General features: G+C 39.7%; 1 protein-coding gene across 1 annotated transcript in view; it reads right to left on the reverse strand.

Annotated features, from left to right (window-relative positions):
* rnf24 (ring finger protein 24) overlaps positions 1–25,700 on the reverse strand; it is a 42,322-nt gene that overhangs the window by 12,865 nt on the left and 3,757 nt on the right. Inside the window, exons 2-4 of the mRNA XM_071912967.2 lie at positions 10,601–10,750; positions 4,468–4,510; positions 3,100–3,141 (exon numbers count right to left, since the gene is read on the reverse strand). Of these exons, the coding sequence (XP_071769068.1) occupies positions 3,100–3,141; positions 4,468–4,510; positions 10,601–10,743 (228 nt within the window). The 5' untranslated portion in view covers positions 10,744–10,750. The remainder of the gene's footprint in view (positions 1–3,099; positions 3,142–4,467; positions 4,511–10,600; positions 10,751–25,700) is intronic.

Raw genomic sequence — 25,700 nt, forward strand, 5'->3', positions numbered from 1 at the left:
ACTGATCAGCTGTTAAAGATGGCCACTGACTTATAGAAGACATCTCATTTATGTTTTTAATATCATTTTTATTGTTTGAAAACGTGCCAAGGCAATGGAAGCTATAGATACAGCTACTAGTAATGCAGATCAGTCTTGTAAAACACTTAACTGCAGCCAGGAAAAGATATCATGCAAAAATGAGTCTTAAATGGCAACGGTACCTACAGGCACTCTGACTGAGTCTCTGATTGGTTATTGGTTAAAGCGTAACACACCATAATAACCTATACCACATAATGCGCAAGAAAGACAGCTTTTTAAAGTAGGCTTCCTCCTTTCACACAGCACAGGAAGCCAGCTTTGCACCGGCTTCATGACTAGGTTGGCAGCTTATTGGTGGTCAGAAAAATGATGGCCTGACCCTTTCACACACCAATAAGCCGGCTTGACAGTGTCAGATTACTTCGACTATGCCACTTCTTTTAGGTCATGCCATGATGCATACACCAGACTGTGTACATGTGAGTGAGTGAGAAAGCAAGAGAGTAAAAGAAAGGTAGTGACAGAGGAAGAGAGCAATCAAGAATCAGAATAATCCTCAGGAGCAATTTGGGGCCAGACTAGGCACCAGTTAACCTTGATGGGCATGAACATAAGAAAAGAGAAACAGGCCTTCTCTCTCTGTACCCATTACATAGTTCACGTAAGGTTATTTCCCTCCTCTATCTTTCCTTGTCTCTCTCTGTTTCTCAGAGTCAGTGGGCATAAGAGTCACTGAATAACTTTATATTCCTGAATGGAGACCAAGAGCAAAAGCCTAAACTAATTAACTAAACTAACTAGTGTGATAGTAATCACATGTAGATTACACACTTGTCATGTCTTTCCACTGACCCTATGCAGTCTGGTGTGCGAGGTATGCGTATTTCATCTCAAACAGTTTATATTTAAATTAAGTCAGTGCTCATGTCAATATTTACAGATGTGGGTCGCAGTCATTTCCTAACTACAGTATGACAAATATTAGCAGGCCTTTAATCTATTCTGCTTTCTAAAAACAATGTCAACATGGAACCAGTTAAATTGTCAAAGTGATAGCACCAGACTAATGCAGGGTTACACTGAACCTTACAATGCCAGATATGACTTACTCTAAGATAGAAGAATACAAAACAAAAATTGTGACCTCTAGCTGGAACAAAAAACCTGAAATACAGTCCTACAAGCGACTCTAGTGGAACCAAACACACAGGACAGGTATTAAATGTGTAATGTCTCCAGGTGTTAAATTAAGGGAAATGTGTGAAAATTTGACACATCTACTCAGAACAGATATTTAAGAAAATCCTGCAACGTGTTATAGGAAGAAGATTTGAGGCTGCTCAAAGAATATACTGCACTAACTGCAGGGAACTCCACTCCCGCACACTGGCCTCCTTCACAACACAATCCAATGCCTCACAAACATCAAAGGACAAAATGAGATGTACTCTTTGTGAGCAGAGGCAGCTTAACACAGCACAAAACAGTGTTGTAGACTAATACAGAACATCACACTCAGTCAGGCAGCCAGTCCTTTCTACAAGCCCTCGCTTATACTTGGTCATTAGAGAGCTGGAGGAAGGCATTGGAGCACAGGGGGAAAAACATCAGCTGCACGTGCTACTGGTCCAGCTGTTGACACATCATTTTTTTTGTGTGATTGCAATATATAATATAAGAAGATACCTTTGTCAGTGTTTCATGTTATTTTATTTATGTATGTATTTCATGCCACCATGTTGTATGGAATGAACTGGGCTATATAGATTTCCTACATATGATATATAGGAGTGTCAAATGGAGGTTGAGGTCATACTCATGCTCGTCTAAGAATAAGAGTACTAATCTAGGATAACTGGTCAGGTTACACAGTCATGTAAAATTAAGCATGACTTAAAAAGTGAATTGATACCAAACCGGCACTTCTACTCCTCAAGATTTAATGCATGGAACCCAATCCATACTCATATTTCAAGGGTGTTCCTTTTGACTGGTTGCCTTCAGAACTGGGTCATTCCCCCAGGTGTGTGGTGTGTGTGCGAGTGTTATTGTCTATAACTAAACAACAACTAAGTCACACACTTCACTCACATGACACATTCTGAGCTACTCTCTCAGTTTCTAATAACAGAGAAAATAAAGGGCAATAGGTGCGGACTGAAACCCAGCGGTGAACTGTGGGAAATTCCAGCTCTGATGACATGAAGTGTGTTGAGCATGGCGGCATGGCGCAGCAACCCTTAACATATAGATGCTACTGGTAGCATTTCATTTGCACCAATGTGTTAAAGAGATAGTGTTCTTGGTTGGGGCCTCCTATTTCTCCACTGCTACACAGCCAGTGCTGCTGTTTACATACTGACTACTGCGTGTGTCAGAGGTTGTAGTTTTGCAACTGTGCTAACATTTACCAATAATAACGGCAGGGAGGACACTTAACCACAAGATGCTACTTTTCACAGTACAGTGTGTCAACAGGATAGATGTACTGAATATTAAATGACACAAGGTAAATTACCAAACTAACACACACAGTCACACAGAGGTTTACAATGTAACTGTCCTGACATACTGTGGATACCCCAAACATCACCAACTGCACTGGGATGTTAGGACATGGAGCATATGTTTGCTCCTGATGCACATTACATAACAGGAGTTTGTACCATTTGGAACAATTTATTGGCTGCCTTGAAGCTGAGATGGTTTATATTGATGGTGGCAGTATGAATTGCCCCTTCAGAGTCACAGGGTTTAGCCTGTCATTTTAAATCAACATTTGAAGTTACAGTGCATCATGGGACTCCATTCAGTTGCACAACCAAGAGAATGAAAGAGGTACAAGAACATGACCTATCTATCTAAATGGCAGACATTGTGACTGTAGGAATATTGAATTATTCAGCACATGACAGTAGCAGTACAGTGTGTGCTTGTCAGTCTATATTACAGAATGTTCCTGCCACTAGATAGGCCTTGATGTTGAAGAGAACAGTTTTTGGGATTACAATGTCGAGTCACCTCAACAATTGATAACAAGAGATAACAGAATAAGAAATGAGATTAAGTGCTTACCTCATGCAAATTTAGTTCTTTGACTTTTTCCTTCTGAATAACCTGACAGGGGGAAGGAGATAATAGATTAGAAGAGATATCAACTAATTCACAACTAAATAAAAAAAAAATTGACACTAATAATGTTTCTTATCACATTTTATTTTGGAAACAGATTTCTGTGCAAATGCAATACAAAGACATAACAGCTAGTGAATGTGTTATGCACAATCTGGCATTTAGGCTGAATGAAGGACACAGAAGAGAAGTAACAGGTGATCTGATCTCTGGTCTCCTGTGTGTGTGTGTGTGTGTGTGTGTGTGTGTGTGTGTGGTGGTGGTCTTATATAACCCGCAGAGGAGCTAGCCAAGTTAACCTCACCACTTTTATAACTAGGGGCTGGGGAGACAGAAAGAGGAGAGTGTGAATGTGCCTTCGTGTCTGTATGCCAGCGGGTGTGTGTGTGTGTTTGTTTGCCTTTCACGTGTTTTGGCGGGGCGCGTAAACTGTTTCGCACACTGGCATTACATAAATGAGGGTCATGTTGATGCCCTCCACCACTCCCCCTTGCTACCCTTAAGGCCAGTGCTCTACTGACAAGGTCAGCTCCAACTAGCCATGAACCTGATTTTTCCGGCTCAGTCACTTGCTCCCCCCCTCTGAGTCTTAGGGCCTACTGGTGCACTCAACAACTGGTTGTATACGGTCTGATATTGACCAGATCTATTGACCCTTGAAAAATATCTGTAGCTGCTTGTCATATTCTTAAGTGTTCATGTTAGTCTGACTGCTAAAATATGTATGATAAAACAGAGTCTGTAGGCTACAATGAAGTTCAGCAGAAAGAGGCAGGCATGCTGACTGGTGTTTGAGCCGAGGTGCACGACGCATGTGGAAATGTCCCAATGGAGTCACAGAATGCATTTGCATATCTGCTGAATTGACATTTAGGGATGAGAATCAGCAAGGGCCTCATGATTTTCTCTGCTCTCTGTTCCCTTCATTTCAAGTTTGATATGTGGAACTTTCATGAACTGTTGATTTGTAAACTGCATTGACATTTTGGATCTGTCCCATAATCCAGTAAGCACTCATCTGCATGCATCCCTTTATCGATCATCAATCATCAAGTCATATGACCTGAGGTCTATTTTAGAACTGCAGGATTTTTTTTAGGAATTGAAAATGTTTTCTATCATGACTTCAGTGGAACTCAAGTTGGGGAAGGGAAAGCGATTGTGAACTATGACTTATCTAAAGAAACAATAATGACTTGTTAGACAAAGATACAATAAAATTGAAATAAACACCAGTACTGCCTTGAACTATTCATATTCTGTGCTGCGTGTGTGTGTGTGTGTGTGTGTGTGTCTCATCGGGCTGCTTACTTGTTTGTATGCATACAGCTCTTTGTGCGCCTGGTGCCGTAACCTGGGGAGACGTAAAGACAAAACATCTTTTTGATTAGCAATGGACCTGCCTCAACTAACTACATGACATACAGACAAACTGACATATGAAAACATCCTGGAAAAGGAGAGGAAAAATAGCAAACATAGATGACATTTTCTTACCATATACTACTCTCTTGAAACCCGTTTCTATTGTAGTGTATTATTGTGATACAGGATAAATGACAGAATTCAAAAGCAATTCTAAATGTGTATATCATAATACTTGCCATACAGATTACATTTTACAAATAGAGCTATTATCTATACCCAAGTTTGGTCTCTCATATTGATTGAGCAGATTGTAGATGGTTGCAAAAATGGCATCATATTGGAAGCATGGCCAAATATAATTCAGGCCTTCAACGTACTGTAGAATCATTGTTAATACAGGAAAGTAATTGTCTTCAGGTGGCTCTAACTGTCGTGTTCAAATGGCTTTAACAGTTTTGGGTCTTGTCTATTTTATGGTGTGTGTGTGGGCCACCTGTTATTCCTCTGTATGAGTCAGTTTTACTGTGATTTTTTTGTGTCTTGGAGCTGTGACATTCCACCACATGGCTTTGGCTGCCTCTGTCCTTAAAGTATACCACCAGTGAATTTCATTTGTTTAAATGTTTTATTCCTATACAGTGCACCAGTCTGGCTTGTGAACATTTACTTGTCTGCCACACCCAGAAATAAGAAGAGTTTATTCTGCCTTTTAATTGGTGATAATAAACCAATGTACAAATCCACAGAAAAATAATTGGAAAATAGGGAAACAGTGATGATAATAGAACCTTTCCTAGCTTGGAAGTGAAGGTAATACTTTAATCTAAAACTCACTGGCATGTTTGTTACAGTTCAAACAAATGTTATACGGGTCAGCAAAGTCATTCTTTGATTCTTATCGATGGAGCAGCTCCAGGCTGTACATCAGTTTGGCATTAGAATATGAATAGGTTTCTAAAGTTGGTGATAGAACTTGTGATAGAATGATCGGCAAATTGATTGTAAAGTCCAAGGCCATAATAAAAACTTAGAAGCATTCTTAAATGTAGTAGTTTTCCTCTTTTATAATGCCTTGTCTCTGTCTAAACTGCTAGCATTCACTTGCAGTGGTGCTGCGCTCACACTCAGTCCTGACACTCAAATCAGTTTGGTCTGCATTTGCTTAACAAATTATGTTTGCTTAGACATCAATGATTTCCTTCCTATGTGTTGGGTGTAATAAACCTTATATGGGCAGCGTGGCGTGATAATGCATCCCCTTTAATCATCGAGGCTGTTATCCTCCCTTCACAGCATTTTGCTACATCATTTAAAAGCATCATGGGGTTTCTTCGGGTGTGGCAGACCACGGTTCCTCTAATATTCAGGCCTTCTGCACTAACTTTAGCAGCCAGGGACTGATGCACTGCACCTTTTCTAAGTCTGTCTCAGTCATTCTTGTAAGCCTGTAGTTGCTTTTATCTGACAAAGAATAATGCTCAATGGATTCAGAGGGAAAGGAAAATAACTATGAATTCTACAATTGGACTCCCCAGTCCCCTGTAACCTCCTAGACTATAGATCAATGTGGAAGATAAAGGAGGGAGGACAGAGGTAGAAGTATTCTGGAACAACTCTTTTGATTTTAGGCTTTTAGATTAAATGTTTTACAAACCCTGATGAAGGCCATGCGCCGAAACGTGTTGGTTTGACTACTAAATTGACTACTAAACTCTTTGTTCTCAGTACTGCAAGTGTTGCTGGAATTTCCTCTTTCCTAAAGGAGGGAAATCACTCAGGCATACTAACCTATATACTGTATCTACTGGGACAATACTCAACCAGGAAGGCAACACCTCATGTAACGTCAGAAAGAGGCAGCCAAGCAAGGTGAGGGCAGTCCACATTCCTGAGTGCAATACGATTTTGGGATGTGTCTGTATGTGCATAAGAGTGCGTGTTGAAGGGGAAATTATGATTCTGCCATAACTCCATAACTCAGGCTGAACTGTCATAAGAATACTGACTGACTACAAATTTAAACAAATTAGCAAATTACAGGAAAAGTGAAAATCTGACAACACAGTGACATTCACTGAACTCAGTTAAATATTTATCTTGCCAAGTAATGAGCCAGCTAAGGTAAACCAGCTTGTATATTAACAGTCTTCATTTGTAAAGGCCTTAGGTCTGCCTGTCAAAGCAAACACTGCACTTTAAGTAAAATATCAACTCACAATATCACCAAAATAGACACATTGGATCAGACATTAAAAATACATTTATGTAGGTGTTGAGGCATTCTGAAGAGGCTTGCAAAACTCCACATTAAAAGGAGAGTCCATACAAATACAAAACCAATGTTTGTTCAGGTTTACACCAAGCTCTTGGGCCTAAAACAACAAGCAAAAACAAAACAACTCAGTGAACAAGGAGAGAACAGGAGGAGCACGGGATAAGAAGAGGGTCTAAGGGGCAGAGAATGAGAATAAAAATATGTGGGAAGCAAGGAAGGGAAGTGAAGACAGTATGAACAAGAGAGAGAAGAGAGATTCATAGGTTTGTAAGATTTACCTCCATTACAAGTAACCTTAACCTCTCGCAGCAGAGTGAGAGGGATCTGTAAAACAAGCAGCACAGTCTAGGAGAGAAACTGACATTTTGAAAGAGACCAGCAGGTAAAGGTGCAGAGACTCCCAAGGGTAAGGGACAAGATCAAGGGTGAGGGGTTGGAGCTGGATGTCCAGGGGTGGGGGTGGGGGGCTGGGGGGCTGTTGAATGGCCCTTTTAGCACAGTGGTGAGAAGGGGCGAGGTGAACTCTTGGCTGAAAAACACAGGAGTCCAAGTCGGCCTTCCTCTTACTGCAATAAGTATCAGAATTTCACTGCAGTCAATGGGCGACTTAAAATGTCAAATATGCATGCAAGCCCTTATTGTGGGGTTGAAATTCTCCAAATGGTTTGGCCTAGCTAATGGTATGTCACATATAAGACATTTCACTGGACATTCATGAGTGCTACATAAATACTAAAAAAGTGCAATGTTGACTAATGTAAACCACTGTAGGTTGGTGTAGGTTATTTTGTGAAAGATCAACCTGCAGTTGATGACATTGCACATTCATTAACCTTTATGTCATGCTGATCAATTGACCATTCAAGGCCTCCTTCACTGTCCCTGGCTTTCCTTCAAAAACATCCCATACTCAAGAAATATTTCTCAATCCTTGTGTGTATTGCATTGCATATTTAACAACGTATGTGTGTGGACTATGGACTCTCTGATGGAGGTAGTCAAGTATTGCTGCGATGTTCAGCCTTGCGTCAGTCTCTGTGTGTGTGTTTGTCTTTGTCAGTGTGATGAGTATTCACAGGTCAACTCCAACGCACGACTCCCTCACCCCCTTCATTCACCTGTGTGTAGTTGGCAGTCTAAACAAGGGCAGCGAAGCTGCAGGACTCCACCTTTTTGGTGCACCATTTTTGAGGTTCAACTAAGTTGTGGCCCTAACATAAAGCAGGAAGAAGTAGTTTTAGAATTTAGTTGTTTTACTGTTAGTTGGGCCTACGCATTCACCTAGCTCTTCTGAAGTTGACAGTCTTGTAATCTGAGTGTCACATTTCAGTATGGAGGCTTTGAACTGTGTATCCATGCCTGTTGGTAGGTAAGATTAAAGTCATCTTGGGCCAGCGCATTGGGAGACTGCATCTTTAGAAGCCTTTTATGGAGCAAAATTGCCATTTTTCCTTTTTCCTACAAATGACTTGGTAATCTGACCATCTTTACTTTCAGTATTGAATCATGGTACTAAATCAAAGTCAAAACGTTTCTCTCTAGGGTTAGATGAGGAATTGTAGGAACACAGGAGTGCACTTAACCTACTTACCATTTGCCCTGCCAGGTAGGATAGGACAAGGTGGTGAAGGGTGAAATTTGTTGGGAACTGTTGCTTCTCACCGTCTCAGATAAGAGATGCTGGACATTATTTCCATTGTTTGCCACAGCCAGGAAATAACCCCCACGGCAACAGTGGCCAGGACAAATTTGATTAGACCAGAGGGGATGAATAGAGGGCCAATTGAATGACTAATAACCTCCTCTTTTCCTCTATGGGAAACAATTTCAGGATTACACTTAAAAGCCACCATTGAGTAAAGGGGTGATTTAAAGAGATGAATAGAACTGGTTGTACACAACATCCAGGAAATTTAACTAAATTTGCAAACATGCAAATTCAATTTAGGATTGAGACATTAAGGAGCTATCAGAAAAAAGTGTTTTGACAAGTTTCTTTGAGGTCGAGTGCCATGATCATAACAATGTAGAGAAGCAGCTTTGAATGTCTGCATAATATTACTGGTGGGATATTTTTCCTATCATTTCAGATTATCAAGTCAGTGGTTGTAGTACAGTAGCTACCTTCTCCAAACTGTGCTGTTGAAACATTTCACCCTGTTGTGAAAGGGTGAACTCAATTATCAGGTATAACAAGAAAACCCACATGTCCAAAGGAAAAAGCAATAGTCTTGTGATCCAAACTGAACTAAAAATCATACTTCCAAGTGCCATACAGTATGCTGGATAGAAAAACTACTTGATTATTGGTGGCTTTATATAACTGTGTTGTATAGATCCCAGAAATTTAACAAATTCCAAGTGCAGACATGTTTGGTATTGACTTAGCCTGCAGTGGTTCTACTTTATTAGAAGATTATTAGAAATAAAGTTTCGCCACTGGTGCTAAGCCATTACATTAACTTGTTAATGTGTCCTGTCTATGCTAATCTGAATACAGCTACAGTGAAATTGTACATAAGGGGACCTTTGAACCATTAATTCATGAGCCTTATAACCTGAAATGAACAATGCCATAGTTTAAGTACATTTGCATAGTGGCAATCTGGGAGAATAAACACTCAGATCTCATTATGTCTCGCATAAGTAAAGGTATAGATTGTCTTTCTAGCCAAATTCCAAAAGAGTACAATATATATACAATTTTAGTGGTTTTGTTCATGTTCAAAGCTGTCCATGTCTTCAAAGTACAAAAAAATGACAAATCATATGTGTTTTTTCTGAATATTGCAATATGAACTGTAAAACATGTGGACACAGCTTTGTCTTCGTAACTTTTTTTCAGCATTTAAAAAAAAAAAAGTTCCAAAAATGCAGGAATAAGGTAGTAATGATTTGGGTTTGCACAGTTTTAATGAAATAGTTTTCTCCAATATGCAACTTAATTTGTAGGCCAGCGAGTCAGCCTATTATGATTTGAAAAATGCAGTATTCAATGTTGCAATATTTCTTTCCATTTACTGTGCAGCCCTAAGCTTTGTTCACATCTGAATTCAAATGTGGTAGATCAGGGCTGCAATTTAACCACCCAAACCTCTCAGACAGTACAATACTGTGGTGCTTTCTAAATATAAAATGTTAGCTTTACAATGTTAACTTTACAACTCTGGCAGGTAAATCTACAGTATGTATGAAAAAAAACAGTAACTTATATCTTAAGTTACAACAGCAAAGCACTTTGGGGCTCATATTTATCCAGTCTGTTGTTGGAGGAAACAGAAATCATTAGCTCATCAGCAGGCATGCCAAAGTGGCACAAGTGGGTCGCTGAGCAATAACAGATTGTAACAGAAGTTAGAAATGGATAATCTTTCTTAACATCAGCAGCTAACCAAGTCTAAATAACATGCTACTCTAAAAACAGATGAATGAATAGTCAGATTTTTTCTCCTACCTTTTGGTAAGTGGCCATGGCATAAGCAGGATAATGGACTCCAAGGTGTCTGTTAAACTGTTTTAATGGATTATGCCGAGATAATCAACTTTCTCCTTCTAATCGGGTTCTTTGCCACCACATTGTCCATTAAAATCTTTGAAAAGACACACTGTCATGCACTATCACTAGATTAATGAAATGTTGCATCCACTGAAGCAAGCATGTTTAACAAATAGTTGACAGACTAAAGAAACCCCTGTATGGCACTTATTGCAACAAGCCCAAACAGCAAAGCAACATAACACCCAGTGAAAATTCCTAACAAAGAGCCAAAGCCAAAGCTATAGAGGCTGTATGGATCTTACCTTATCAAGTAGCAGCAGAAGAGAAGGCTGAGGATGAAGACAAAGATGGCCGTCCCAAACACCACAATGTAAATATTAAGAGGGAGGTTCTGGAACCCTATGTTTGGCATCCTGAAACTGTAGTGCTGGAAATCGGAGCTCATGGATATTCTGGATGGAGAGAGAGGGAAATGAGAAAGATGAGAATTTACAGACTTCACTACTGACACACAAAACTGCCACCAATAATCACAGAGCAACAATGACACAGGTTAATACAATAACCCTTTAAATCAGTTTGATAAGCATGAATCAAGCATCAAGACTCCTTAATTCAAAATACAGATCAAACTGGCCTTATATATAAGTATTACGCAATTTTACACATCTCTGACAACTAAAAAGTGTCATGTTACTGTCTAGTACACACCGTTGTGAACAAATGTGTGCAGTTTGGAGCACACCATGGAATCATAAGTTTCACTTTCATTTACACAACAAAAGGCTCTGTCAGACTGGATGAGATACAGGAGGAGTGCACTGGCACAGCACTAAAATAAAGTGAAACAAAGTGTGGAGATGCCTGTCTGGTGCGTGATCACAAGGCTGGAATATTGGAGGAAAACCCTCCACTAAAAACTAAAAAAAGTAGCGGGCTGAAAACAGTTAACACCACAGCCTATTTTCATTATAAAACAGGCAAAGCACATTGTTTACAAAGGTTACGCATAAATTATGTGAGCAGGTACTCAAAAACGTGACTCAAAAACTACCCTCAATAGAGGTGATTCACATACGGCCAAAACACAACAATTCCAGAGTGTAGGAGTGTATCAGTCAACTCCTCCCTCTCGATAGACTAAAGGGACATGACTAGACATGCCCGAGTCTATCCAGAAAAGAGGAGAAAGCAAGAATAACTGCTGTGCTCTTTTCAGAACCCTCCCCATACAAACCCACTCATTCATACACAACACCAAGAGCTTTTGTAGTTTCTCTTTGACCCATGCACAGTCCTGTTCTGCTAATTTATTGCTTACGTTAATCCCAGACGTAAATCAAACTGACTCCAGAACCATGCTAATTTTTGTCGTTGGTTTTGGAGTCAGTTTGATTTATGTCTGAGATAAACGTCTATGAGCAGAACAGGACTGTGCACGGGTCAAAAAGAAACGACAAAACCCTGTGTGTGCAGTCCTGTGACCTGTAGCCTTGTGTCTGCTGGCTTGGCCGAGCAATACTTGGCATCACCCTAATACTTCCACAGGACATGCAGATACACGGTCACTCCCTCACACACACAAAAACAGACACATGCACACACAAACAAACTTACCCAAGTGGTGCCTTCATGCTGCACAGCAGAAACCACTGTATAGATCTATACCACAGGCTACGGTAGTAAAAACAACATTGCTTATCCGTCAAAAAGCCCTGCTCTGCCCATTCATAAAGGCTCTATGCCAAGCTCAACCCCTGTTTATCTCTCTCTCTCTAACTACCAAAACACCACCACGACAACCTCTCCCTGCCTTTCTGAGCACACAAACATGCTGGAACCACATAGCTCACACACACGCACACACACACTCCTCAGGGGAAATATGAATCCAACACATTCTGACATTCCGTTCTACATAGTCTAATGTAGGTAAATATGACGAGAGGCCTCTATAGGACTCTGAATATTTAGGCTACACGAGAAAAAAAAAACTTGCTTCTGAATGTCATTTCTAATATATTTTTTTCATTTAGGTGATTAAGCAGCAGTTTGTCTACTTTATAAATCGTCAATGGCCATTTACTCAAATTCTCAAATGGACATAGTCCCTGTACACCAAATAACACAATACAGCCAAAAAATTTCACATAGTACTGCTTTAAAAAGGGAATACCACTCAATTTCTGGTATGTTTTTTTTTTTTGTTTAACAATGAATTTATCATCGTCTAGGACAGTCCTATCAGCATTTGTAATCATGGATATTTTGGAGAACTGGAGACAGGTACGGTGGAAGAATACAATATCTGTTCGGACAATTATATCCAAAAAAGCTTCATAGCTTAGTTCCAAACAAGAACAAGTACTTTATACCCAGACAACCCTCCCACATACCATCTGTAGTCATTTCTTAAGATTAGTTTTTGGGCAGTTTGCCTTTATCTGACAGTCCGCAGTGGAGAGAGACAGGGGGATGACATGCGACAAGGATCCCAGGCTGGATTTGAACCCAGGAAGTCCCTGGTACATGTCATGCACCTTAGCCCACTGATCCACCAGGATGCCCAGTCATTCACCATTTCTGTCTTAATAACTCATTTTCTATGGGCCTGAGAATTGGAGACATCACATAGTCAGTAAAGGTTTTCTCATGTTTGTGGCAATGAATGTTTACTACATCAAACTATCCCAAGGCATAGGCACTGTAAAGCAGAAATTCTGTGGTAAACCCCTGCAACCACAATAAATGACAGTTAGTTTCAGTCTGACTGGAGATACCCACGGTACCTCCCCTTAACCAAACCCACACCTCAGCTTCACTCTTCACTAAGTGTCAAGTGTGGGCAGAGCTTCCCCAGCTTAACGTCCACTTGATCAGACATACCTTAAACTTCTCACTTAAACTAAAATAGCTAAAGCTAGAGGGTTACAGGGCCATTTTATGCAGTAGGTAATAGTCATGCCTAGAGCAACAACGATCAATAATGAGATAAGCACTGACAGGATGATCAGGTAAGGTTCCAGTCGACGAACTATAAGATAGCCAAAGAAGCAGTTGCTGCATTCAAAGTTGGGTGAGTTAGGTTGGAGACCAGAGGATTTAAAATGTCTCTGTTGGGGTGACTCAGTCAATCTGCTCTGCTCTGCCCCATGAGCCTGTCCCCCTCCTTCCATGCAACAGCCCTACGGCAAGTATCAAGATTCGCTGAGCTAGAGGGTGTTGGGTACACCCAGTCATCTAGAAATCTTACCCCTTCGCAGTAAACAACCTGCATACTACAAAAATGCATTTGGGGTGTCACACAGTCAGACACGTTTCTACTACAAAAGGAGCCTACAGGCTACACCAATGAGAACTGCTAATTCAGCCAGTTGGACAATGACCAGTATGACTCCCAAATGCTCCCTGTCTGCCATTTCAATCTCCCTCCTAGTTACTATTGCATTACTGATGACTATAGTGATCACTAATCATTGTAATTGCAATTAAATAATTTGGCTAATGTCATGGAAACTCTAATCTCCCAGTCTGATTTCAAGAAAAGGCAAGCAAGCTCAGTGACATTCACAATGAACTATAGGCTAGACCTAGCACTTATTCCTGAACTCCCTCTTCGATGCCTCCTGGTCGTAAATGGCTTCCTGTGCATCTAAAAATACCTTCCTGTCTCTTTCCCTTTTAAAACTGAAGGGCCCACTCAGGACCCAACAAGCCAACATGGCACGCTTGACTGGAGACAAGACTAGAGGGGATAGAAATGCGAATGTACAGTGAAGCAACGTTGACAGAGCTAAAGGGGGGTCACAAGCTTTATTGTATAACACTGGAAGAGCTTTTAATGTATTTTAATGTAGGCTACATATCAATGTATACATAGTATAAAGGTTATTTGTTATGCAGAAACACTTCACATACAGGATATTCCTACAAGAAGCAAAACAGAGCACTCAGAGGATGCGATGAATTGCCAATACTGGCAACAGATTTGGAAAGACTAGAAATACTGGCAACAAATTTGGAAAGACTAGAAATACTGGCAACAAATTTGGAAAGACTAGAAATACTGGCGACAAATTTGGAAAAGGCCGCACCCAATGGCAGATGTGACTTATTTCTGCCCTGCTCATCCCACCATTCCTCCCACAATCTGCCTCTCTCAAATTCACATTTTCACATAACCTCACCCTATTACACAACCAGCAACAAGGCCATGTGCAGCACAACATCGCATTCCTGAGAAATGAGTGTGAGCAAATCACTCTTCACACAGTCATTGTGGACTATTTCCTGTCTTGTGATATAAACAAAATCCTAACAGTTTTCTTGCCCTAGCTGAGAAATGAAAGAAAAGACAAAAGTGGAGATAAGTAGGATATGAGCGACAACAATTTCTAGCTGCCACAGTCCAATTTGTTGATATTGTCCTCACAAGTTCAGTCTCAAGGACCAGGACAGTATGGATTCCACTCTCTACTTGCATTGTGTGACAAGAATAATAATAATAATAATAATCAGAAGAAGGAGAAAGAGAAGAAGAAGAAGAAGAAGAAGAAGAAGAATGTGATATTCAAATGATAGCAAAGCAATAGAGGTTGACCGATTCATCACTTTGGCCAAATAATTAAAGCGGATTAGAGCTTTTAACAACAGTCGCTAATCAGAGGATGTGCATTAACTACGGGTGATTACTCTAGTGTTGAGAATAAATAACAGTGTTCCTTGACACTATTTGTGGAAGCTGCATCTCAATATTTGTGTGCAGAGTCTGCTCCACATGGAAGTTTTGATTGGGGCGAGGCAGCTGTCTTACAAGCATTAGTTAAATCCTTCATTCTATGTTTTAAGTTTTATTGACACATTTCTTTCTCCATTAAGAAAGAAAAAGCAATTATTATATCATGATTCTGGTAAATATTTAATCATTACAGGCATGGCATATTTCTGCCATTAGCGCACATTCTTCAATTATTTCTCTAACGCCTATCTTAGTCATCATCCAATATTCAGTCTACCTGCTCCTCCTGTACACAGAGGCTGCTATTCAGAGTTGAGTTGTGTCATTGTAGCAGGAATTTAATACAAAACTATGCTCATCGGTATTCAGACCTCATACTTATCGTGGTTGAGGTTTCCCCCAAAATACACCTGTGTGTCCTGAGATATTTATAAGAGAGTAAAATTATTTTTAGGTACATGGAAAATGCTTGCTTTCTGCCTTAATTGTGAAGCTTGTTTAGTTAACTTGCAGTGTTGCAGGTCCAAACAATGGTTAGAAGTTTATTCTAATACGCATTTGTTCCAACTGTTGCAAGATCAGGTATACAACTATTAGTACAAACTAGACCAAAATAATATAAAGGGCAAAATATTCCCCCCTAAAAAATTCTGCCTGTGCTATCACTAGGGGTGTAACGGTACACGTATTCGTACCGGACCGTTTCGGTACAGGACTTTCGGTACGGTGCAGATGTGTACCGAATGCAATCTTAGTAGGCTTGTTTTGCGTGCGGAACATACTTCAAATCAGAGTTCCCACACGAACATATTAAGTGGCGGACCGGACGTTTGTTTAGTCTCCGCCTCGCACTTTGAGCGCACTACACAGACAGCACGCCTAGCCTAGCCTAGCCTAACCTCTGGCTAGCGAACGTCATGGCCAATGCAAACGATAAGCCAGAGCTTGAAGACCCTCCCTTACCGTTAAGGTCTCCTTTGTTCAGTAGTGATCGGGTATGTTTCTGGCAACACGTCAAAACTTGATAACTCATTTGAAACGGCACCACGCGAATGTGAATATCATTGCTGCAAGGAAAAAAACGAGCGTAGTGCAAACGCTGCTCCCTTCGTCATTTAAACAGCCTTTCGCTGGTAATTCAGATCGGGCCAAAGCAATAACAAATGCTGCACTTTAGTCAATGTGGAAAAGTTCATTTCCTAAAAAAAGAAAAGATTATTATAGTTATTTATATTTTTTATTATATTTTATATATTTCTTATTATATTTTATATTTTGTTTAATTTATTTGAGAATATTTTATTTATTGGAGAACTTATTAGTAGTAGTTTGCAGCAGTATTCTATTTTTTATTCTATTTTATTTTTATATATTTTATTTTTTGTTTCATTTAAAATTTTATAAAAAAAAATTATAAACTGTTGATGTTTACAAAAGTTCATAATAAACGACAAGCAATTTTATGTTTTGCATTTTTTCCCCTTACTGTACCGAAAATGAACCGAACCGTGACTTCAAAACCGAGGTACGTACCGAACCGTGATTTTTGTGTACCGTTACACCCCTAGCTATCACTGATAAATGCACTTATCACCAGGGAATTGTTAAGTAAATGAAGCAAAGTGTTTCCACTTGATATCCTGAATAAAGGAAGTCAAGCATTGGCTACTTTATGCAAACATCCGAACAAATTTAAGAACGCACACACATATGCACACACACACGTACAATCACACACACACACACACACACTGAAGGACCTCTTAGCCATTGCCAAGCAGCCTACAAAATGACCCTTCTCCAGACGACTATTCACAAACCAACCAGATGAACGCTCTTCTGTGATTGATTAGTGTACAAATACCTAACAGTTACTGAGTTACTGAGCACTTCAAGACTGAGAGGCTGTTTGAAAAACACGATTCAGTCAGTGCATCAGAGCACACTTTTACACATGAAAAACACCCATGCTACACATGAACTGAACTCCCTTATATCTTGGGTTCACTTTAAGAAGTGGAACCTTAATATAGGCCCTGGCCCTACCTGTGTTTGAGCAACAAACTCAAACATACAAGGCAGGTTCTGTTTAGTGTGGGAGGGAAGAAATGAGAATGACAGTAAGCTTTTCATTTCCAGTGAAACCTCCATTGAATAACATCCATTTTACAAGCTTCTCCTGACATGGATAACATCACTCCCTGACAAAGTGAAGCAAAGGTAAGGTCAATATTATTCCTCTTTGCTCCATGTGTTGGTTATTGATAGTTTCACTATTTGTCCATTGATTGAATACCATGTCAGGAGAACATGTGTCGATGTATGCTCATTTAATTTTCCTTCCATGTGTTACGATAATCCACACTACACCCACAAACACTATTCTCCCAGGGTCTTCAGCATTATGCCTCTGAGTCATCATCACTTATCTAGATAACAATGCCATGTCAAAGGCAACAGACAGACTGATAGGGATGTAACGATACATTCAGCTCACGATTCAGTGAGATACAAGATATTGGATTCACGGTTTGATATCATATTTTGAGTAAAAACATACTTTTTAAGACCTTTTTAATGCCGCTAGTGTAGCCTACATGCTGATAAAATGTTTAATACAATAAGGAGGATAATTTCGGTGCATTCTGATAAGCATCTTTAAACAAAATACTACCATAGTTAGCTAGTAACAGCATACACATGACAAACCATGAGACAAACTTCACAGTGCTTTCAATGGACAATCTAAGATCCTTCTTAAAACATCTCTGACCAAATAACCCTCTGTTTCTCCTTGCGCAGCCATGTTGTTCACAAATTACATAATTCATCATATATCTGTGATGTAAGGGATGAAATTCAGCGCTGTGGATTATTCTTGAATGCTCAGCTGTTTGGCTTTTCTCTGAAGTCTGAGAGCCCGCTGGCAAGGAATCCAACTGACATGGCTTCAGTATCGACACTGAAGCTCAAACTGGAGTTGCCTCCAAGCCCGTCCCACAAAACCCAAAGCCAAGTGAACCCCAAGAAAGAACAGCTCCTCTGTGTAATTCCAGTAATCTTCCATTGCCTTGGCAGGACTCAGGCAGGAGTAACCTGGCCTAATATCAAACAGTGGCTAAAAGGACGGTGGAAAAAAGAATAAACCTATGGAAAGTTCTACTCAACAAGATGAGACTGACTACAATGTACAAGGCTTGGTAAAAAGCGGACAGAAATAGAAACACCAACATTAAGACTCACCCTCTATCCTTCCACCTCTTGGCTCTCACCAGTACAGAACCACCAGGAGAAATTTACTTTAGTGTTTCTTTTAGTTACCGCTACCTGGCATAAAAATCTGTAGAGTCGCAGTGCAAATTCTATCTGTGCAGATATTTCTAAAGGTCCATAGCCTGTGAACATGACACCCAAACACACTGAAGAGACCCCTCCCCCACATCCCTAGACCTCCTCTAGACCCCACGCATAATCAATAGCGGCTGCGCTATTAGTAGATAAATCGCATGGACAAATGATGACCTTTTAACCAGAGATTATGTTTCATACAAATCACACAGACAAAACAATGTCTCCATCAGCTATTGAGCTTTATTGTCATTAGATATTGGCATAGACAATCCTGGCAGCAATGGAAGAAGCACCCAAATGCTTTACCGAAATAGGCAACAGTATCTACTGCTCCTCTGCCCTGTCAGTTTCCAAAACTGTCTCCCCCCAAGCTAAACTAGTTATGTATCACTTGCCTGTATGGTTTTCTTATTTACATTTTCTCTTTTTCCTGGTAAAATGTCCGATTGTCTTTAACAATAACCCCAAACCCAAGCCCTGTTACGCAGTTTACTTATGGTGAGCCCACCACACCACATTCAAAGGCTGCTGTCTGAATGTGAAGTGGAAATTTCCACTAGCAGCCATGGCCGGCCATTAGGTTTGCACATCTGAAACTTAATATGCCAAAGGGCAACAACAACCCTCGGGGCCTCAGAGGCAGAGCAAGGGGCTCTTCAAAATGTGCTGGCTGTCATAAGAGTAACGCCCACATTCATCTGATGATGGTTCATTGAGCTTATAGTCCAGGTTTTATGCAATCAGGGTGTGGGGGAGGGGGGGTTGCCAATTCTTAAATCTAAGGAAGAATCAGCCAAAATATAATTGCTCCCAGTCACTGTGTTTTGTGAAAACAGTGGCTAGCTAATCTGTGTTTTCAGCTCAGACAGGAGGAGGAAACACAGATTAGTCACAAAACATACTAAGTTCAGGCCTAGCCTACAGCTGTCACTAAGGGGCAGAGAAACCTTAGAAAAACTCCTTCAACTGAGGGACAACGCACAGGGTTTCATGATGTTATTTGCTGGGAGGGGAGAGGACAGTGACAGTCATAATCAGACACCTCATCAGTTCTGGAAGAAACCAACAGTGCTTCCACTTCAGGCCCTGAAATATGCATTGCAAAAAGCTTGTTTTTCCAGATGCCAAGATGTGAAATAAGTAGGTCGCTGTAACTATAACTCCAGTTATGGAAATGTGGGAGGCATGGGACTTGAGAGAAGCTGGCAAGGTTAACCTAATGTCATCTGCTGATAGAAATCCAATTATTGGGCTTCCACCTGCATGGTATCACCATGTGCCACTGCCATCCAACAGAAGAGTATATATTAAACTTTCAAGTGTACATATTACCATGAATATTTTTTGTATATGAAATGTATTGTTAATTGAAAAGCTTATTTTCCAGTTCAATGTTTATTATAATGTTTATTCACTATAGGCATTGGTCTTTTGTAATAAATGTAAGTTATTATAATGTACATGAACTGTATGTTGAACATTAAAGCCTATTTTCCATGTTTATTTATTGTAATTTTATCTATTGTGATCATCACTGCATGTAATATTTATTTATTGTAGGCATCACAGGTACACCTCATCGAACAACTAGATTGCAAATACTGCCAAAATCTTGTAAAACAAATAAGGACAATATCATTATTGTGACCATATTTTGTGAAAAAGACAAAAGTTTGTATTCAAAATTGATGACTGATTGATTGATTAAATGATAAAATAATCAACAGATTAATCAATGGCAAAATAATGGCTAGACTTTTCCAGTTAAAATCATGTGTAAAACACAACAGTTTTACAGCTATTTGAGGATGAATTTTGAGCTTTTGCCCTCACATTTTCTTGTTTGTTTTTGTAATAATTTGTATTGATAGTACAAGGTACATATACTGTATGCCTACACCTCTGGCTGTGCGGGGCTGCAATCTTACCCTCATGGCCATTCAAGATATTTTATTTGTTCTCTTGGGCGTTTTGGTTAACTGGACTAGCTCTTTGCAGGCAATAATGAACAGGCTCTGCACATGCACACAACCAATCTGTTTTGTTGCCAAAGCAGGGAAGAAAGTGTTTTGTGCATGCACACTGAAGCGGTCCAGACGCTCTCATTCCCTTCCAGGAGTAAATTATCAACCGTATGCAGACATTTAACCTCCTTCACATGCGGCAGTCTCTTTGGACCTCATGCAAACTTTTGTCCAATTCTGCACTTCATGCATGACAACTACACAAAAAAGGACTAGGAGTAGCAGTCGATAGGACCAAAAGAATATTATTTCTGCTGATAACGTTGAAAATACGTTGGTATGATGAATGAATCAGTTTTAGTCCAAAATTCAGTTATTGCTCAGCATTGTCTTTATGAGTCTAATCCAGATTACACACTATAGGTTGCATGCATGTGATAATACAGACAATCAGCATTAAAATGAGTATGTAGTGTGTTTCCACTGCATTTTGTGTACGTGAAAAGTGCCCGGATATATACTACATTTGCAAGAATTTCTGAGTATGCTGCCCGATGTTACTGAGATACCCCACAATGCATCGCTGCTGCTTAACCTCAGTGGCTGTGTGTCACTTCCAGTGGTGGACAGAAAGTGGCTGATGCTGGTAGTAGTCTGACGTCAAAGGTCACAAACAAATACTTCAGAATAGGGATGCACCGATGCCACTTTTTCAATGCCGATACCGATTACGAGTATGAAAGTTTAAGTATCGGCCGATACTGAGTACCGATCCGATCCATTACTTTTACTGAACAGTGCAGGCTTACTTCCTTAGTTTGGGGTCAATGGACAAAATTATTGAGATAAAATCCTTGTTTTTCCCACTGTTTGAGAAATACAGGCTTCTATGTGCCACAAATGCATAAAATCAAGACAGTTTGCTTTTATTTCTTACATGTTACTCATGGCTTTCGGTATCAGATTTTAGTCTTGGGTAAAATCTCCGATACCGATTTTCCATTTTAGCCTGGTATCGGCACTGATACCGATACCAGTATCGGTATCGGTGCATCCCTACTTCAGAATAACTAAGATGTACAGTTAGGTGTTTAACATTAACGCCTTACACCAACAATGGCTTACATGTTTGCTTCTTTCATCCAGGGAGCGAGTGAGGACAACGTGACCTCATCAGCTTTCTGACCGTCCAGTCGGCCTGAAAGGATCTCCCCACTTCCCACTGCACCTCCCTCCCAGCCCGAAGGAAGGGACAGGGCTTAACTGATCATTTTTCATACTACTAATTAATTGTTATGTTTTATCGATCAAATCTATGTAAATGGATTAAAGTGATTAAAGGATTAATTTAATCAGATTAGAGGATTCATCTGATCATGCAATGCAGTCTTTTCATGAAGCATATTTTTTGTAAATATATTAGAGACATGAAGCGATTTGACAGTTTGTAACATTTAAGTCTCATGTGTCACAGGAGAGTAAAGTTAGTTAAACATGTGACAGAGTTTGACTGTAAGGAATAGCCTAATTCCTGATGACATCTATAACAGCACTACCAACTGACCACTGATCTAATAACATAATGGGAGTCAGCTAGCAACTTGGCTGGCTAGTTAGTTAGGCACAAATTATTAGCCGAATATTTATTTATGAGACAAATTTAAAATTCATGCATATCTCAAGCAGTGGCCTCTGCCGACATGCAGATTATGTGAATCTGTTCTGAAATGCACAAAAATGCACCTTTTTGTGTAAGACCACGCCCACCACCACGCCCCTTTTGGCCAATCGACATGAAAAGTTAACGAGTTCTTCCGTGGCTCATAACCAACCTTCATACCAAGTTTTGTGCAAATCCGTGCCCAACTTTTTGAGATGTCCTGCTAAAAGACGGACAGACGGACAAACACACAGACGTGGGTGAAAACATTACCTCCTTGGTGGAGATAATGTTTCATGAGTTGATAGCAATGGCATGCCAAATTTATTAAATGTTAATACATATAAAATGTAGCCAAAAATAACTATGGATTTATGAATAATTTATACAATTCTAATGTATGTATTATATTATTGGATAAAAGTGGGAAAAAAAATTATTTGTTATGTTTTATAGCATGGCCTGGTCATGTGATGTGCTGTTTCAGTATAGTCTCAGCGGTCTGCTGGTAATAGTATACTGAATCAGTGTGTACAGTATGCAGTAGGTACTGGTTTCAAACACAGGGCCAGTTTCCCAGAGTAAGCAGGCTATGTGTTTGCAGCTCAACTTTCCCACAAGATTGACCCAGTTGGGCGTGTGACTGACATCTAAACGTGAGTGAGAAATTTATGGTTTCTGTGTTATCGTTATGATTATTGCTTGCACTGATACGGGACAGCCTGGGTTTGGATTCCCAGCGACTCAACGAGGAATTGCGCAATCGCTCTGCGCTTTAACCCACACCAGCCACAGAAAGGCCTATTGACAACAGTAATGAATCATGCAGAAGAACAAAGATTTCATTTATGGCTGGATTTGTTTTATTAATGACACATGGGAATTATGTAGAGGTGAGTCTTGGAATGATGAATTTGGAGAATATTTTTGGATTTTATTTAGCCTATTATTTATCACAACTGTTTATTAATTGCTGATTTATTCTGACTGTGCACTGATTAATTTGTTTATTGCCAAGTTTGTATAATCTACTTCTATTTTCTTGTTTTACTGTAGTGCACATGGTACCAAATCTTCAAGTAAATATGGAAGTGGCTAAAGAATACCTCTGTGTCCTGCCTCCTCCAGCATCATCTCTGTTCACCTCTACCACAGTTACCCTTTCACCATTGCCTTGTAGGATTCAGTAAACCTAAATGTTCACCTCCCCTTACCTTGGCTATCCACTAATATAATATATAAATTTGAATTTTATAAATCTATAAGCCTTAGTTATTTTTGGTGTTTGTTGAATTGTCTTTTATAACCTCATAGGAAGACAGACATAAATAATTGTTGCCTGTTCCGCTGACATGCTGACCATTGGGCAAAACACCCTGTAGGCCATGCTTCAGTGGAGTGTAACACAAACCTGCCAGCAGGCATCCTGGCTTAGCGTTGGCAGCCTCGTCAGCACTGAGCCACTAAAGAGTTGGTAAACTGGCCGGCCAATAGGCTGTTCCCCTGCACTTTGAGTTGATGGCTACAGAGATGGAGCACAGCTGCATGTAGGTGACCCGTCATACTCACACACACACAGCTTCACTGAAACATAGTACTGCTTATTTTCCGGTTCTAGTTCTAAAAATAAATTCTAGTTTCTCTCTACTTTCCACAGATTAGACCCGTAATTTAAAGTGACATAAACCAGTACATTTGCCAACTATTTATAAATGAAAGAAATTAATTAAAGATAAATAATTCAACAAACACCAAAAATAACATCTTCCTCTAATTTCCTATATATAATTGTATGAATAATGACTTGGGTTACCAAAATCAACTTCTGCCTCTTATGTTTCCCAATAAATAGTTATATAATATAATTTTTCAGTTCTTTCCAGGAAACTCTATTAGAAATTTACATTCTTATCAACTCCACCCAACTGACCACTTTCATTTTCTGTATTACTACTACATAATTTCGGTTCTTTCCTCCTCTGTTTCCCCTATAATTAGGCTAGTACATGATGTCATGGTTCTTTCCTGGAAACTTAAGAAATTAACAGTTCCATTCTAGGAAATTACTAGGGGATTCCAGACCCGGAAAATAAAGCATCACCTAAACTGTTTGTTGTGACTTTTTCTAAGGTCTCACTTTTGCTCGCTCCCTCCCTTAAAACCCCAATCTGGAAAAGTTATATTCCTACATCAAGTCTCCTCTCCTCCTCCTCCTCCTCCTCGATTCCCTCATTTCTCAGTGGACTGGGACAGTAACACAAGCTGACACAAACAAGAGGAACTGACACGCGCAGCTGTCTCATAGCTCTCTTGTCTTCTACTCATCCAGCGCCACATTTTTGTGGAAGGCTTTCTCTGCTTTCAGTCCTCACCATCACTTCAAAAACAACTGTCACTACTTGACAGTCTTACTTTTCAGTGGCTTTCTCTTCTACCCTATTTTCATTCACTCTGTTGTACTGTTTGTCTAGTAGCCACACACCTACATGCCTTCAATCAATAACTATGGGTCATTTCAATTGTATAAAACATACTCTTTAGTAGAACATCACTGAAAAAGAGCATATTTCAGTGATAAAGGAAATGCCTTCATGCTTAGTAAATTAGGTTTTTCAAATCAGTGGTTAGCTGATTTGTAGAGTTAAGCAATGTCCTGCCATAGCTACCCACTTTTGAGAAACAGGACCCTTGGTCTGCAAAGAACAGGGTCATAGCTGCTAAATAAAACCTGTGGTCATGTGAGGGTGAGTAAGCCAAGCTGAAACATGAAAACAACCCGAACTCAATACAAGTCATATCAGTGCCTGGGGTTATCTATTACTGACCTGTTGGGAATAAACAACTAGTCTAACTCAGATGGTAATGTCACAAACTGAAAAGACAATGGTGTCAAGTTCACAAACTTTGGCTAAACACAATGTTCTATTTTTTACATTATTTTCTAATGGAAACAGACTATCTCTATTTGATATATCTATTTACAACTACACTAATGCACCACTGTACTGAATCTACATGAGAAATTAGAGTTTAAATAGGGCAAGTTCCTTTTGCTTGGCTGAGGCCAAAAGCAACAACTCAGTGATCAGTGCATTAACCAAAAATGACACAAGACAAATGACACATCTGCTTCTGGGTCAGATGTGAGAAAATATCAACTATTATCAATTGAGAAATACAAAAGCTGTTCTTCACTGACAGAGATTGCTCTCCAGTTTTGTTTTGTTGTAACAGTGGATGTTACAGAGAGGACTGTCATCAGTGTTGCACAATTTGTTTCTTCCCTAAAGCAGCACTTTAACTTGGTGTAACATTAGTTTTCAGTGGTAAACCACTCATGCTGGCTGTCCCAATAATCAGCAGATATGTCACTAACTTTTCTTTCAATAGTCTCAAGATCATGCTTCTGATGCATACTATTTAAAGCAGACTGTCTGAGATAGTATTTTTATCTTTGTTGAATGTTGGTGTTGAATAAACACTCCATGGGGCAGGTAACGCCCATGACTAGGAACTCATATTGGGTAAATGTTGTACAAAAGATAAATGTCTTCTAAATAACTACTTTTTTTCATGGTAGCCAACTAGTTCACAGCCAAGGTCCAGAACCATCTATTTCTATTGCTCTGCCACTGTATACTGCTCCACCCCATTGTATCTGTCAAATGAAGTAGCTAAAATCAGCTAGC

The sequence above is a fragment of the Centroberyx gerrardi genome, chromosome 3 (genome assembly GCF_048128805.1).
Source record: "Centroberyx gerrardi isolate f3 chromosome 3, fCenGer3.hap1.cur.20231027, whole genome shotgun sequence".
NCBI lineage: Eukaryota > Metazoa > Chordata > Actinopteri > Beryciformes > Berycidae > Centroberyx > Centroberyx gerrardi.